At 38.3% G+C, this 17,143-nt stretch overlaps 1 protein-coding gene across 2 annotated transcripts in view; it reads right to left on the bottom strand.

Annotated features, from left to right (window-relative positions):
- Nucleotides 1–2,007: 2,007 nt before the first annotated feature.
- The window catches only part of UBE2E3 (ubiquitin conjugating enzyme E2 E3), a 75,712-nt gene continuing 60,576 nt past the window's right edge, over nt 2,008–17,143 (bottom strand). For both annotated transcript variants that reach the window (XM_058664690.1, XM_058664691.1), the window contains exons 4-6: nt 8,510–8,642; nt 4,376–4,523; nt 2,008–2,642 (exon numbers count right to left, since the gene is read on the bottom strand). In XM_058664690.1, coding sequence (XP_058520673.1) covers nt 2,545–2,642; nt 4,376–4,523; nt 8,510–8,642 — 379 coding nt within the window. In that variant the 3' untranslated portion in view covers nt 2,008–2,544. The remainder of the gene's footprint in view (nt 2,643–4,375; nt 4,524–8,509; nt 8,643–17,143) is intronic.

Below are 17,143 nucleotides of genomic sequence, written 5' to 3'. Positions count from 1 at the left end.
ACAAAATAAACTTAATTTAAAATTGTTTTCAATGCAACTTCTGAAGTAAACTGATGAACACCCATATTATTGTGAAGAGGACTGATAGTTTTTTCAGAAATAACAGAATGACATTCCAACTCCCTCTTCACGTTAACAAAAGTCTTAAGTTTAAGGGAACCAAAGAAAGGATTCCAAAGTACTGCCACTTTTAAAGCATACCGGTTGAGTCTCTCCTCTAAAATTTTAGCAGAGTGTAGCTCTCACTTTATAGGTAGATCTTATCAGAACAGCAAGCTATTACTAGCTTCTTTGAAAGTAAAGCCTGTTCCCTGCAAAAGAAAGCAGTTCAAGCAGAAGGAGGATGGACAAGATTAGAATCCCTATGTTTATTGACAAATAGAAAACACAGAAATACGCAAATACCACTCTGGCGGTTCATGTCTGACTAATTCGGAGACAGCTAATTTATCTTATTTCGAGGTTACAGGGGTGATGTGCGGAAGAGTTGTAAGTATTTCAGGTAACCATCGCCTCTTCTGTTACTTGGACTCAGATCAATACAAGGCACAGTGTGCACACTGGCAAAACAGGTAACAGTTACTTGAAGCAAGTCTATGTCCCTGAACATTCTGCTAGTCCTAAGAGAGAAGTTCATCACGCCAGGATGTGAAGGGTACAATCTCAGAAATGAAGCAAAGATACTTTCTACAGCCTACAGCTCAAAAATGTCCTATCACTCTTAACTCTTAACACACTGACTTGAAAGGTGTATACTCTTAACACACTGACTTGAATTCATTACAGATTATTAGTTACTATTTAAAATAGTCACAACTCAGAGTTTCAGAAATGCAAGCCAACAGCACTCTTTGATGTTCCTTGAAGAAGGATTCAGGGTGGGTGGGTTAAGATACTAAGTGCAAAATAAGCACTCACAATCATTAGTGCCACTAAATGCAACTATACACATACTATTCTATTATCTTGAAACATGTTCATAATTTCACTCTATAAATTTTTAAAGATTTATTTTGTTTTTATTAGAAAACAAATACAGAGAGGAGGAGACACAGGGAGAAAGATCTTCGGTCCAATGATTCACTCCCCAAGCAGCTGCACTGGCTGGAGCTGAGCCAATCTGAAACCAGGAGCTAGGAACCTCTGCCAGGTCTCCCAGGTGGGTGCCGGTTCCCAAGGCTTTGAGCTGTCCTTGACTGCTTTCCCAAGCCACAAGCAGGGAGCTGGATAGGAAGCAGGGCCACAGGGATTAGAATCAGCACCTATATGGGATCCTGGGTGCAAGGTGAGGACTTTAGCCACTAGGCTACCGTGCCAGGCCCCAATCTATAAGTTTTAAGAGTATTCCGTTCTCATATTTAAGAGTAAAAAAGACAATGACGCTTGCCCTGTAAACCAGCTTGTTGGCCACTCGATCAGAGACAATGACCCAAAGTCACAGGTAATATATTCTATAACTCTAACAGCAAATCTAATAATAAAAAGAATTTAACCCATAAAATCATTACAGTTTCTGCATTCAATTCTACCTCTAGTTGAATGACCAAGGGCCATACTGGGAATAATATAGAACATAAAAGTTCAAGACCAGGATTAAAAGGAAACTGCACCACACAACTACCACCAGATCAAAGGGAGAATCTAACAGTATTGCCAGTGCCAGACAGAAATCACCCAAGTTTTCCATAAGGTATTACCAAATTCCTGTGCAAGTCCCAATTTTATTTTCTTTTTTCCTCAAATATTATCACCAAATTAAAGCTTTATGTGTTTCTGAAACCAATTATTTAAGATCCAGTTTTCCATACTTAAGCTCATTGTATTCTCTAAGACTTAAAGGAAAAACTATGTAACACATTTAATAATTTTCAATGTTTTCAATGTAAGTTTATTTTTACTAGTTCTTAGTAGTAAATCTTCATACCCACATTTTTATTTCAGCAACAATCGTCCCAGACACACCTTCTGACAAGACTAACTAAACACATTACGACAGGAAGCTACGCCTTCAGGAGCATGTTTATTGTGTTGGAGATGATACATCAGGTGCTCTCTGAGCTACAAAGGGTCAAAGGAAATCCTCTCATTACAAACGGACAAAGGTCAAAGGTAAAACATTTTTTTTCACAACAGCATGAACCACATACTCAGAAATAGATCTGGGTTTAATACAAATGACATAATTTCTAGTCATCTACAGCTACTTTTTATAACTTCATACAGATAATGTATTAGGCTAAAATGCACTATAATATTTGGTAGACTTCAGGACCAATATCCTTAGTACATCACAAAATACATTTTGATATCCCAAAGAAGCAAGACTTGCAAGTAGGCATTTTAAACATAACTAATCTACAGCTACAAAGTTCTACTCTTGGTGGCATTTACCTTTTTGGGGAGTCTCCCAGTCTCCAAGGATAAAAGCAGAGAGTAGAATCAGTATAACATATACACAGAAGTCCGTATCGTAAAGGCTATAAAGATTTGCAGCGCAGTGAGAAGATGCCTTCCGCTCCTTCACACTGCATACAAATATGTCAATTATGTGGCGTATCTCTTGGTCCACTGTCTGGCTATCCTGTCATGTTCTGCTCTGTTGGTCAAATACTGAGTGGCTATGCTTCCAACCAGAGGATCCGCTGGAAAAGTGGAAACAACATTAAAAGATATTATGTGATATCTTTAAGGTACAGTAATACTTCAATATCCTACTATCTAACATTTCAGCAGCACCTTGCATACAGTGTTTAAAGGAACATAATTCATATAGTCTGTTTCTCAAATTAGGAAGACTTCTTTGGTTAAAAGTTAGAAAGGTATAAGCCTTTAAAATATCACAATTTCTTTGTAATCCTGGTATTTTATTCAACACAATGTGCAAGATGATTGTTAATTCTGTCTATATTTTAGAAATTAAAAACAATTTTAAAATAAAACTTGAACCTTACAATGCTAAAGATGCAGTGATATCACTGTCCACATTTCCACTAGAAAGCTCATCACTTCATTTTATATAGACTTCTGAACCAGGAATTGATTTTGAAAAGTTTTATTTTGAACTTACTCTTCAAAAAGATAAAATATATACATGTGGTACAATATCGGAAATATACCATGCAATAACCAGTGAAAGTATAGTTCTCTTCCTTCCAAACTCCCTGGCAAATAAGTATCACTCATTCAAAACACTTCCTTCACATACGCTATATGCATTTAAAAGCATTCAGAACTTTATATAGCTTTCTTCAGTATCTTGCTCTTATACTTCAAATATCTTAATTCCTATCATATCACAGAGAGCTGTTTCCTTTTCTGAATAGCTGTATCTTCTTCTTACAGATATTTAGGTTATTTTCAATATTTTACTTTAATTAGTTAATCACGAGTATCTACCTATTGTACATGAGAACTGCTAAGCCTCAACAACTTTACTATTAATTATTTTGATAAAGTAAATCAATTTGTTTAAAAAGGTCCCCATAGTAAGATAACTTTTGTGAAACCTCAGGTCTAAACATTAGTTTACGAAGTTAGCTACCTATGTTAAAGCTCTTATGTGATTCTTAGAAATTTCTAAAGATTATAGACTGACATTTTATCTGAATTTATATAACCATAATCTGGTACAATCCTCATCAGCCATATGTTGAACAAACATTACTACTACATCTAATACACTCAATTTCAATTTACAAAAAAAAGCAAGGGAGAACAAGAAATCCTTCATTACACTTTGTCTTAAAGTGCATGGCTGCATGCAAGGAGCAAGAAACGGAGGCAATGGAGCCAGTGTCAGGCTGCACAAGCTGTGACCAATGACTGTGATGCTGGTATCCCACAGAACACGGGCTAAGACGGCCCAAGGGCCTGGGCTGTGCCATGCACGTGAAGATCTAGATGGAGCGCCAGGCTAATGGCTCCTGGCTCAGCCTGGCAAGCCACCAACCCCTGCAACCTTGTGGGGGTTCAGTTAGCAGGTGGAAGTTCGTCCCGTTTCTCTTTCTCTCAGTAATTCTTTCAAATAATCAATCTTAAGAAGCAAACAAACAAAAAGTGTCAAAAATACTACCTTACTCCTATCAGAAACACAGATACATAATTCAAACAGTAGAGTCCATGACTGGTGGTAAAAAAAAATTTGCAGAGCAGCATGCTATTAATAAGCTAAATAAAGTTACTAAGAAACTTACGGGCTAGCCTAACCAAAATAGGTTTAGTTAAGTCCTCACAAAATGTTTTATTCTGGTTTTTCCACTAAGAGAATTTACTTTTCTATCCACATTTTTACCTAACCAGGAATATATATTGAAAAAAAAGAAAAGAATATGTATTGGCTTCTGCAGCCTTACTGTGTATGTTTACAGTTGCTTACCAGGGTTGCAGTCTGTCAAAAGGGAACAAATAGACAGCAAAACCTTTGAGATAGTCAAAGCAGGACTCCAGTTGTCCTTAAGGATGTCCAAACAGATGACGCCCTGACTGTTGATGTTGCAGTGATAGATTCTGGTTCGGAAAGTAACCTAAGTGCAATCACATTAAAAACAGAAGAAAGAAAATGAACGCTTCAGTACCAGTTATAATGCTCACTAGGGGAAAAAAGGAATTGTACAATATCATGCACGACACTGAACACCAAGCGATTTCACTGAAGCTCATATTAAAAACAAGGTTAAATGAGCCTATTTCAATCAGTTGAAAGAAAATTTTGTTTTTACCCACTAAAGAGAGCCATAAGGAGAAAAAAAATGTTTTAACTTTCAAGGTAAGAGAAACTGATAAAGAATTTAAACAGAGAAGTTACACTGGGGCATGCTGCAGTAGCCTAGTGGCTGAAGTCCTCGCCTTACACGTGCCAGGATCCCATATGAGCGCCAGTTCATGCACCAGCAGCCCTATTTCCCTTCTAGCTCCCTGCCTGTGGTCTGGGAAAGCAGTAGAGTTTGGCCCAAAGCCTTGAGACCCTGCACCCATGTGGGAGACCCAGAAGAAGCTCCTGGCTCTTGGCTTCGGAAGAGCTCAGCCTCAGCCACTGCAACCACTGGGCAGTGAACCAGTGGATGGAAAATCTTTCTGTATGTCTTCTCTCTGTAAAGCTTTCCAATAAATAAGTAAATAAATCTAAAGAAAGGTTACATTGGTTTTTCAATAGAAAAGAATGGTCTCAACTGCACTAATTTGCTGGCACGGGTCAGAAAGTACTGGGCAAAGATTTGAAGAAAGGTTGGTGAAATTATCTACACTACCTGCCTTTCTCGTTCTCAGCCTCTCACCCCCACAGTAGGTACACTTTTAAGAGTAAAACATGAAAATAAGAAAAGTATGCAATACAAACCTGACGTATGTATGTGAGAAAAGACAAACCATAACGAAAAATGCTAGTAAATTTCAAAACAAAGAAACACTGACGGGTTAACTCATAACTTGGGATTGCAGAGGGCAAAAAGTGCAACTCCGGAGTTTTAGGAATATGAACTGAGAGCTCCAAAATGGAATCTGATAAGAAAATACTAAAATATCTAAAAAGTATCTGTCTGGAAAGGATGCAGGCGTTCAAAGATGTGGACAGAAAGAAAAAGGCTACAGTTAAACTGAATGTGGAAGATGAGGAGCCTGAGACTGCTCTGTCCATCACAAAACAGTCTAATTACACCTCGTGAATTCAGAACTCCTGAACTGGAGATCAAAATATAAAATCAGGTTTCAAAAATTTTGCTCCAAACAGGATGTAAAGGTATGATTAATAACACCATATTTTATTATAGTGAAAATAATATGTTGACATATAGGTTAAATACAACACATTACTAAATAGACTAGAGGGTGGTTCTTTAGCTTAGCAGTGAAAGCCTCACTCGGGACATGCGCAGCCAGTGTCACACTGCCTAGTCTGGAGTCCCAGCTCCTTCCCAGGTTCTGGTTTCTGCCGCGGCGTGCTCCAGGAGGCTGTACGCCACAGCACGGTTAGCTGTGTCGCTACCATCCACAGGGAACCTCAGGTCTGAGTTCTCGGGTCCCAGGGTCAGTGTGGCCCAGCTCTGGTTATGGGCATTCGAGGAGGTGAGTTAGCCCATGGAAGCTTAACTTTATTATCTATTTTTTCCATTTTTTACTGTGGTACCTTAACTTTAAAATCTTTATCTACAGTCTACATTACAATTCTGTCAGTGCTGCTCTACAAAATGCAGCAATATATATGCTCAGATAATTAACACTCAGTGGAGATACAAATGATTTACAAATACGACTAATAGTAATACCTAGAACAGAAACAGTATTCTTAAACAGAAGAGGATTAAAGTTTTTATTATTCTTTAGAAAGTAATAACAGAAATTTCATTTGTTTCAATTGTCCAGTATTTTTATTTCACTACTGCTTATTAGTATATAAACTACCTTAGCAAGAGGAGTAAACAAACACGAAATGATTCAAAAATAAAAATATCATAATTTCAAAAATCAATAATCTAGGCTTGAAAATAACAATATTAAACAAAATTATTAACATGCACAGAACCATCCACAACCATTCTTAGTACACGTTAATAGAGAACAGAGTGACTAAGAAAACGTAAATCTTTTATAATTTTGTACAAAATAAATCTTGCTTTTTCACCCCAGTTTTGCTAGCATGTTGAAAACAATTACATGGAACACCAGGCAGACAGAAGAATCACTATTTATAAACATAACCATAAGGCATAAATTTTTCCATGGTTTTGTTTTTTTTCCTGCAGCACAGAAACTCGGGGCCGGCATGATGGCTCAATTAACCAGCCTTCCGACCAGCACCCCACACGGGCACTGCTTCTGTCCTGCTGGCTCCACCTGCCAACCAGCTCCCTGCTTGTGGCCTAGAAAAGCAGTCAAGGACGGCCCAAAGCCTTGGGACCCTGCACCACGTGGGAGGCCTGGAAGAGGCTCCTGGCTTTGGCTCAGCTCCAGCTTTGGCCACTGGAGCCACTGGAGGAGTAAACTTGCTGACGGAAGTTCTGTCTCTGTAAACCTTCCTTTCCAACAAAATTAAATAAATCTCATAAAAAATACAAAATAAATCTAATGTAAATCAAGCAGTTACCATTATAATAGCATTAAATCTATTTTACCTGAAATGTGAATATTAATTAAATTGTTAATATTGGGGTTTTATCTTTTTATTTAATTCACAAACTTTAAACCTTTGGACAATAAAAAAAGTTATTAACTTCAAGATTCTTATGGACTACACAACAAAACACTCCAAAAATCACCTCTTAACTGTAATTAACAGTAAATGTTTTTTTCCAGGGAATTCAGGACTCTTGGCATCTGTAACTTAAGGTAAGTACCAGTAGGTGGCACTGTTGTTACCTTGTTAGATAAAGCTTTCCTCAAAGAGATGATCAATTTTTCCTTAAGCAAATCTTTATACACACATACACTGCAATGAGATCCTACAAAAATGCATTCACATGAACGGCACAGATACACACATATAGGTACAGAAAGATCTTCCATCCATTGGTTCACTGTCCAAATGCCTGGAACATTAGAACTCGGTCAGTCTTACACCAGGAATCCAGAACTCAGTCCATCCATCATCCGGGCCATCACCACCTTCTCTTTCCAAGGGTGTATGTCATCAGCAAAGCAGAGCTGGGAGTCGAACCAGACACTCCTCTACAGATGGAAGCACACCAAGCTGTGCCAAATGCCGCCCCCTTCATACAAATTTCAAATTGTACAGGGTACAAAAAGCAACAACGCTAAGAAAGAGAAGCAATTTATCGCAGGTTACGGACTTTAAGTGTGCCAATATTACTTTCCACTTTTTCCCGCTGGCATTTTGAAAATCTCTGTAATAAAATCACAATTATTTTTTGGCTTTAGTTCTAGTGGGCTTTTGTTTCTTAAGTTTTTTGTTTTTTAATGTCTTGCCAGGTAAAAGGAAGGAAGCCATTCAAATTAAATGCTAAAGTTCTGTAAACCAAAAATGCTAAGTTTTGTGAACTAATGGACAGTTACTGTAAGGCACAACTTAATCCTACTTTCAGCCATGCAATCCATGCTTTAAGTGAACTACGAATCTCACAGAAGCAGAAGTTAGCCAGTCATCCTCAGTACCCAAACTATGCCACACCCACAGTGGCATTACTAGGTTCCTGAATCTGTTATAGTTTTCCAGGTTTTTGCTCATCTATAAAGTATTTAGCATAAAATTCACATTAAACCATCATTTCTGCAAGCTGTCAATCAAGTTTACTTCTTATCCCAGTGTGTTTCTTAAAGTTTAGAGGATATTTTCTGTAAGTTTAAGATCCATCTGCCTCATTGATGTGTTTCCTTACAATTAACAATTCAACCCTTCTTCAGTAAGTCACAGAACTGTTTGCAAAAGAGTTAAGTATTTCCAGTTTTTAAAAAGTCTCTACATAAATTCATGAAAAATAATAAAACATAACATGAATACTCTAGAATTAATGATTTTACAGAAAGATGAAGATTAAAGAATGCACTTATAGGTTCTTACCTTTGGCGGTTTAAATGGATAATCTGATGAAAATGTGATATCCAGGAAAAACACACCACCTTCATATACAGAACCTGGTGGACCAAGTATAGTCGATCTCCACTCATAAATGTTATCTCCTTTAGGTCCAGCACTATTTAAAAGAAATTAAAAAATCAATATACACATCTGCAAATACACATGTTAACATCTTAAAACCAGTAAAGTATTAAAGGTAAATTAGTAACCTAGAGCAACAAGGAACGAAATAAATATAAAAGAAATAATGTGCTCAGGCATGTGTATAAAAATTTAATATATTTTAAATTCACGTAACAATTACAAGTAAAATACAGAGAACACCTGGATAACTTGAGCTAGAATCTCCTTCTGTTAGCACGTGGCCCCACTTGTTCCTCTTTCTTTCCCTTTCTCACACATGTGCACACACAGATGCACATATATGTGCATTTCTCAATCCTTCATAAGTAAGTATGCACACATCATGGCCCTTTCCCCATGAGTACGTCAATGTTCATTTCCTAAGAACCGTCCCCAGCATTCACAATATATTTAGAATCTCAAGAAATGTGTTAATGTAATACTATCGGCCTAATACAACTGACTCAGGATCCAGTCTCAAGACCATGGACCTCCCCTGCCCGTGGTCTCAATTGACAGGGTTCTGTCCCCCTGCGCTGACATGTGCAACATGAGCATTTTTGCAGGATACAATCCTTTAAAATAAAAGCATGTGCTCACCATTTTAAGCTGTTACACGTAACCAGTTTCAAGTCATGAGTTCCTAGCTGAAACAGTACAAAAAGGATGTGTCCTCTGAAGGGCAGCACATCGAGAAGTCCAAGGTGTCCACTTTCTTAGAAGTCATGCTAGCTTTCATCATCTGGACAAGAACTGTCTACTTTTCCTGCCACTTGGTTCTCCTTTGCAACCAATAAGCAATCTCAGTGTAAACACATTAAACTCGTATTATGCAAAACTTCTCCTTATCTAACACCTATTAGCGATTCTATAACTTTATTATTATGGTAGCATAATCATGATTTTCCAACTCCAGTGCCTCAAAACACAACATTCACACACACGCACGCACACCCACACATGCACATATACATACACACGTACACACCCACACATGCACATATACATACACGCACGCGCACACCCACACATGCACATATACATACACGCACGCGCACACCCACACATGCACATATACATACACACACCCACACACACAAACACATGCACATATACATACAGACACGCACACACACCCACACATGCACATATACATACACACACACACACAAACACATGCACATATACATACACACACGCACACACACCCACACATGCACATATACACACGCACGCACACACACCCACACATGCACATATACATACACACCCACACATGCACATATACACACATGCACACACACCCACACATGCACATATACATACACACACCCACACATGCACATATACATTCACACACCCACACATGCGCATATACATACACACACACACCCACACATGCACATATACACACGCACGCACACACACCCACACATGCACATATACATACACCCACACACCCACATATACATACACACACCCACACATGCACATATACGTACACACACCCACACATGCGCATATACATACACCCACACACCCACACATGCACATATACACACGCACGCACACACACCCACACATGCACATATACATACACACACCACACATGCACATATACATACACACACATGCACATATACATACACACACCCACACATGCACATATACATACACACACGCACACACACCCACACATGCACATATACATACACCCACACACCCACATATACGTACACACACCCACACATGCACATATACGTACACACACGCACACACACCCACACACGCACACACACACCCTAGCTGCCCTTTCAGACGTCTCTTCTCACTTAGGACATGCACACATTTCTCTATCTTTTATGTGTTACTAATTTGTCTCATGAGTTCCTATTTTTTTCCCCCAATGATTTAAATAATTCATCGCGGCTTTCGGCCATTCTCATGCTCAAATTATCTCATGCTAGCCAACAGGAGCCCACTGAAAATGGTTCCAATCCTTAGGCTCTATCAATATCGTTTAAGCACCACCCTTTCTGGCACAACTGAAATGGTGGGCTTTTACTTTGGTTTTCAGTTGTTCTCTAAGGAGCCCCAATTTATTTCAGTGAGAACGTTACTAGAAACTAAGACCTGGGCACTAGATGCTAATAGGCTCCAGTTATATTTTGATAAGCTGTACTAAACACCATTACCTCATTTATAAAATTCAAGCAAATGATATAGTATAAGTAAAATTCGAGCTCCAATTACTTGCTGAGAAGATTAATACTCTTTAAACCCTTCTCAAATAGATCTGACAGACTTCCATTTTTTTTCTTAACCTTTACATAAAACTTTCTAGCTTTCTGGACACACATATATACAAAGGTATACTTCTGTCAAAATGAGCACCAGTTTAGAAATTCTCCCAGGGTCCTTTTTGAAACAGATGCAAACTAGTATGGATAAATAAGTAACCAACACTAATTAACAAAATTACACTAGTTAAAATAATTTAACCACTTTTAATTCTTTAGATGTAAAAAAAATTAATACTTCATGAAAGTACTAATAGCATTATCAATAACCAAATATATTCTGAAAAATAATTTATATACATAAGATATACAAAATTCGATGCTGTCTTTGAGGGAAATGCATATGCACAATTACATTACAGTTAACTGTTAACATTTTAATGTTTAGGAAAAGCAACTTTAAAAGAAACAGTATTTCTTAAAATTTAAATATACTTTACAATTGAAGCCTATTATATAAAGGCTTATTTTTCTGTCACCCTTTGAGAATTGGCTGAATATTACTATTCACTAAAACATATAAAATTAAGTTCAAATTGTATAAAACAAAGACCCTTAAATGTTTGTGGACCACACATTAAACACAGGAGTAACAGCAATAATCAAGTTGGCTAAAATTTACTCCAATTTGTACTATAAACCAGGAATTGTTTAAGGCACTATGGTGCATTATAATTCATTTAATTTCAACCCACCAAGGAAGAGCAACAGTCCTATTTTTAGACATACATTTTCTAATGTATGTCTCAGAGCTGCAAAATGAGACAATTTGACTAAAGCATCGAAACTGGTATTTTCTCAGTGGTTTTACTCCTCTTAATTTCAGGACTGTGCTTTCTGACCTCCAAATTGGGCAAACACTTACTTGTAAATGAGCCCAAAAGGAACTGTTCTTCACGCAAACCACACTGCCTCAAAGATGTTATTGCTTCTCTTGTGGATGAATGGCTGTACGGAAGGTTAGCTGTGAGGATTACTGTTTCTTAATGAACGTGAGGCTGGTGTCAACTCCCCAGCCCCTTACAGTTGAAGACCAAGGCTCAAGAAGCTTGTCTCCAGCCTACATCTCTGAATGCCAGAAGTAGCTCAACAGCAAGCTTTATTTTGAAATCTGATGTTTGAATACAGTAATCTTGTGAAATGTCTCAAATTCAATTATTGAAATCAAGTCATACTTCCTTTTTTAGCTGATGGCATCTTTTTCTAGTTTCTCACAGCCGAAAGTCTCACCTCTGATCACCTTCTTTGTGTTCCATCCAGTAGAGAAGAAAATGATGTTGTTTATACCTTAAAAACATATTCAAAGTACTATTTCTCCCCACTGGCATTGGCCCAAGCTTGATTCAAACCACCATCCTCTTTTACATGGTTAATTACAACAGCCCCCTTGCTTCCACCTCTGACCAATTCCCTGAACACAACAGTCTGCTCTCAATCAGACAATCGGGAATAATGACAGCTGAAAAAGTAAAGACAGCATGCAACTGGTCAAAACCTTTCTATTTGTATTTTCGTCAGTCTTATACCCTAAAAGATGCTGTAATTTCCTACCTGGCTCTCATCCTCATTGCTGGACTGGCTGCAGCAGTTCTGCTCCCTAACAGACCATGTTCATTTGCGCCCAGTGCACCTACATACATTATCTGTGTGTCTCCAGGAAAACCACCACCTGTGGTTGACTCGCTGTTGTTGTTGCGATATTTCCATAGATCTTAACTAAGTCATCTTCTCAGTAAGGCCTTTCATATAATATCACACATGGTCTCCATTTATTTCATATTCTTCTATTTTCTTTCTCCATAGCATTTAGCATTCTCATATCTTGGAGCTCCTTATTTTACTTATTATCTGTAGCAACTCATGATGAATTTAAGCTCCATGAAGATGCAAGATGTGAACTGGGCCTTTTATGACCAGAAAGTGAAGTGCACTTTTTAGCATTAATATTTTTCTTCTTGGCATAAAGTAACTGTATTTATGTTTATGGAATACAGGGTTATAATGCATGCACACTGTATGTAATGATCAAGTTGGAATATCAGCATTTCTACCTCATATCTTTGTACTTGATTCTTACTTCTTCATAAAATATCCAAAAAGCTATTTTAAACTAGTCACTCAATTGTGCTGTACAATACTACCTGTTATTTCTCTCATACAACTGTTTTACCTTAATATTCAACCTCTCAATCTTTCCCAGCCTTCACTAATTACTATTTTAGCCCCTTCTTTATAATCCATTTTTTAACTGTCCAAATGACAGAGAACAGGCAATATTCATTTCTGGCTTATTTCACTTAACATAATGTCCTCTGGTTCCAACCACACTGCCACGAATGACAGGATTTCTTTCTTTTATGGCTGATAACTCCAAAGCATACACATAACACATTTTCTTTGGTAATTCACCAGTTGGCGGGCACCTGGGTTGTTTCTATTGCTCAGCCACTGTTAACAGTACTGCACAAGAGATTCTATTAGACAGACACTTCCTTGGAATACACTCACAAGGCCATACAGCAGACCTATTTGTAACTTGTGGGGAATCTCCATATCACTCTTCATGACTGCATTAATTTACATTCCCACCAAAAGCTTGTAAAAACTCACTTGTCTCTAACTCCTTATCAATGCTGCTTTCCTCTTCATTTTTCTGATTACTATCAGGACTGCATTCAGACGATATATATCACTGTGGTTATAACTTGCATTTCACTGACTACCTATCTTCAACATCTTTCCTAATTTTTTTTAACCTATTCAGATTGCTTTACTTAAAAAAAAAAAATGATTTTCTGAAAGGCAGGATGAGAGGGAGAACGAGAACTTCCATTCACTGATTCACTTCCCAAATGGTTACAACAGCTGGGGCTGGGTCAGGCCAAAGCCAGGAACCAGGAACTCCACGCAGTTCTCCCAAGTGGGGAGCAGAGGCCCAAGCATGCCACTTTCTTCTAATTTTCCAGATGCACAGCCAGGCTCAAATGAAACTGCTGTCACAGCTTGAGGTTTAACTCAAATACTGGCAACACAACTATTCACTTGCTGAATGGTTCATACACAAAACAGTGACAATATCAAACAGTAGAAATGACCAGTTCAGGTCTCAGCTCCTCAACTTTCTATCCGGCTTCCTGTTTATGTGCATGGGAAGTCACTGGAAACCCATCCAAGTACCTGGGGCTTTGCCTCTCCTGTTGGGAATGGGGATAGAGTTCCTGGCTTCAGTTTGACCTAGCCCAAACCTTTGATGATCATTTGGGAGCTGAACTAAGGAACAAAAGACCTTTTCACCAACTCCTACCTTTTCTTCTCTCTCTTTTCTATACTAAAAAAATATTTAAAAAATAATTAATTTTAAGAAGCAAAGTTTAGAATAAGTAAATACTTGTATATTAAACAAAAAGTAAATGCTTCTCTAAGTGTTAGCTTACAAAAATAGCTTTCAACTTAGAGAGGGATGTGTTCTAAAATCAGCTATTTCAGACTTGGAACACACTTAAACCACAGTAATACTTGCATAAATATTGGTTTCAATGCAGCACACAAAAGTTAATTTAAACTATTTTATCCATAACATTAAATACCAAGTAAGTAACCACACTACCCTCAGACTGACCAGCCTGGCCTCAAGTTCATGTATTGGCAGCAAAGGTATACACTCTGGTCTTTGGCCTTTCTCTACTCTTGCAAACAAACCCTTACAATACCAAAGGAAAACAGAGAAAATTAATGGCAGAGAAAAAAAATGCTATTCACAAACAATTATGGTGTTGAAACCACTGAAAATGTGGAGGCAGAAGGATTAGGACTGGGATTTGACGGAGAGAAGTGCTATGCCATGACAGGAGGAAAGTAAGGATAAAAAGGCAAAGCAAGGCATGAAAGGGACCAACCGAAGCAGAAGGGGCCTGCACAGAGAACAAGGAAAGGAACCTGCACCTGGTCCTACCAGCAAGCAGACCTTCAGCAACGACTGCAACAAAACAGGGAATTTTTCCAACTGTTAGATCAGCAGACCAAAAACCAGGACAGACCAATGTGGTGACTGTTAAAATAAAACTCCTTAAGTTTCTGAAAGGAACTAGGGTATATCCCAAGCATTTAAAAGACTAAGAAGTATTCTAACTAGTTACTGGTTTTACGAAGACCAGTGCTAATTACGTGTTATGTTAAAAAAAAAAATCAATGAGGCAACTACCCTTTGGCCCACTGGTAAGATGAAGACTGGGAAACTGGGACACCTGTATCAGATACCAGAGCAGCTCTGGTAAGTCCCTGCACAGCTCCCAATCCCAGCTCCTTACTAACGCACATTTTTGGAGGCAGCAAAGCATGGTTCTACTAGCTGGGTTCCTACCACCTGTATGAGACAACTGGATTAGTCAGTTGCCAGGACAAGAACTGAGGCCAAATGGGATGCTAGAATCACAGAAGGAAGCCTACCCTACTACACCACTGAGCCAGTCTCCCAGTCCTTTTAAAAAATTAATATGATACAAGGAAATATGATTTTTGGACCTAGTCTCCTTTTTTACACATTAAGAGTATGGCAAATCAACAGATATCCTGTTTCCCGTACAACCTTAGCACATAAACTACTATTTGCTTTTATCATTCTTTTTTTTTGGGGGGGGGTGAGTATAAGTAGATTAACGCATGTTCGAAGGAAGGCACATAAGTAAATTCATGGTGTGCAAAATCATACTGATGAGCAGTTACATATAAAAATAATAATGAACTCTGAAATTCACCATCCAAATACAGTCAGGTCTGGGACCAGTGTGTGATATGGTGGCCTGAGCCACTACCTGCAAGGCTTATGAGTGCAAGTTCCAGTCCTGGGTGGTCTACTTCCCATCCAGCTCCCTGCTGATGTGCCTTGGAAAGAAGAGGAATGCAGACCACGTACTTGGGGCCCTGCACCCATGTGGGAGACAGGATGGAGTTCTGGGCTGCTGGCTTCCGCCTGGCCTAGCCCTGGCTATTGCAGGCACTTGAGGAATAAACCAGTGGATGGAAAATTTCACTTTCTCTCACTCCCTCCCCATGTAACTCTTTAAAAAATAATAATAAATAGACATGTAAAAAAAGATTTTGACTCAAAAACAAAAATAAGTTTGTCAACTAGACTGGAAACCTTAGCAGACTTTGTTAACATTTTTTTTTCTAAAAAAAAAACCATCTCTATTTTTTAACAAATTTAAAGCACTGTTGGTTTATACATAAGCAGCTGGAATTCCTAAGTGTTCTCAAAAAAAGTCATAACTGTCTAGGTTGAAAATAATTAGGAGTTCATGATTTATTAAAGATAATCAAAGGGAGGGAGATGAATAAGCAAACAATGCAGGAAAATGATGTCAGTAGAACTACAGACTACCTAGTAGTAATTCCCAATTAGTTTTATCTTCCTACTTCCCTCCCTCAGAACTGATGAATCTGAGAACTCTGATGAACAAAATTAACCTGTACTACAACTAAGCAGGAAACTGTATTGCTAATGAACTTAAATTATATTTTGAGAACGTACAAATTTACCTTGAATGGAAAAATGTACTTGAGTGTTTACAATATGCAAAGCAAATAGATCCAATGGAGAAAACAGAAATTAATTCACTCCTTATAACCTTACTGAGGGGCTAGTATTCTGGAGTAGCAGATAAAGGTGAGACATTAAGGAACTGGCTTGTGTCCTGCAAGCCTCACCTCTGACCCCCACTCCCTATTGGTGGCCTGGAAACATGGACATGGCTGGCTCAAATGCTCAAGCCCTGGGGATCTGCATGAAGCTCCTGGCTTTGGCCTGACTCAGCCCTGATCACTGTGGACACCTGGGAAATGAAAGACCCAATCAATGGAAAACCTCTGTCTTTTTAAATTTTTTTAAAATGTATTCATTTAAAAAAATTGATTCATTTGAAAAAGATTAATGAAGTATCCATTATTTTGTAATGAGGACCTGTGCAAGAAACTATTGATACCATAGCCACTGCCTTCAGAGAGATTACAACCTAAACAGGGATAGAGATGTTAATTAAACCAACAGAATTTATAAAACAGAAAATGCAGGGCCTGGCGTGATAGCATAATGGTTAAAGTCCTCGCCTTGAACGTACCGGGATCCCATATGGGCACCAGTTCTAATCCTGGCAGCTCCACTTCCCATCCAGCTCCCTGCTTGTGGCCTGGGAAG

Source organism: Ochotona princeps, chromosome 5 (genome assembly GCF_030435755.1).
Source record: "Ochotona princeps isolate mOchPri1 chromosome 5, mOchPri1.hap1, whole genome shotgun sequence".
NCBI lineage: Eukaryota > Metazoa > Chordata > Mammalia > Lagomorpha > Ochotonidae > Ochotona > Ochotona princeps.
Note: the sequence above shows the minus strand (reverse complement) of the source record. Positions and strands in the feature narration are given on the sequence as shown.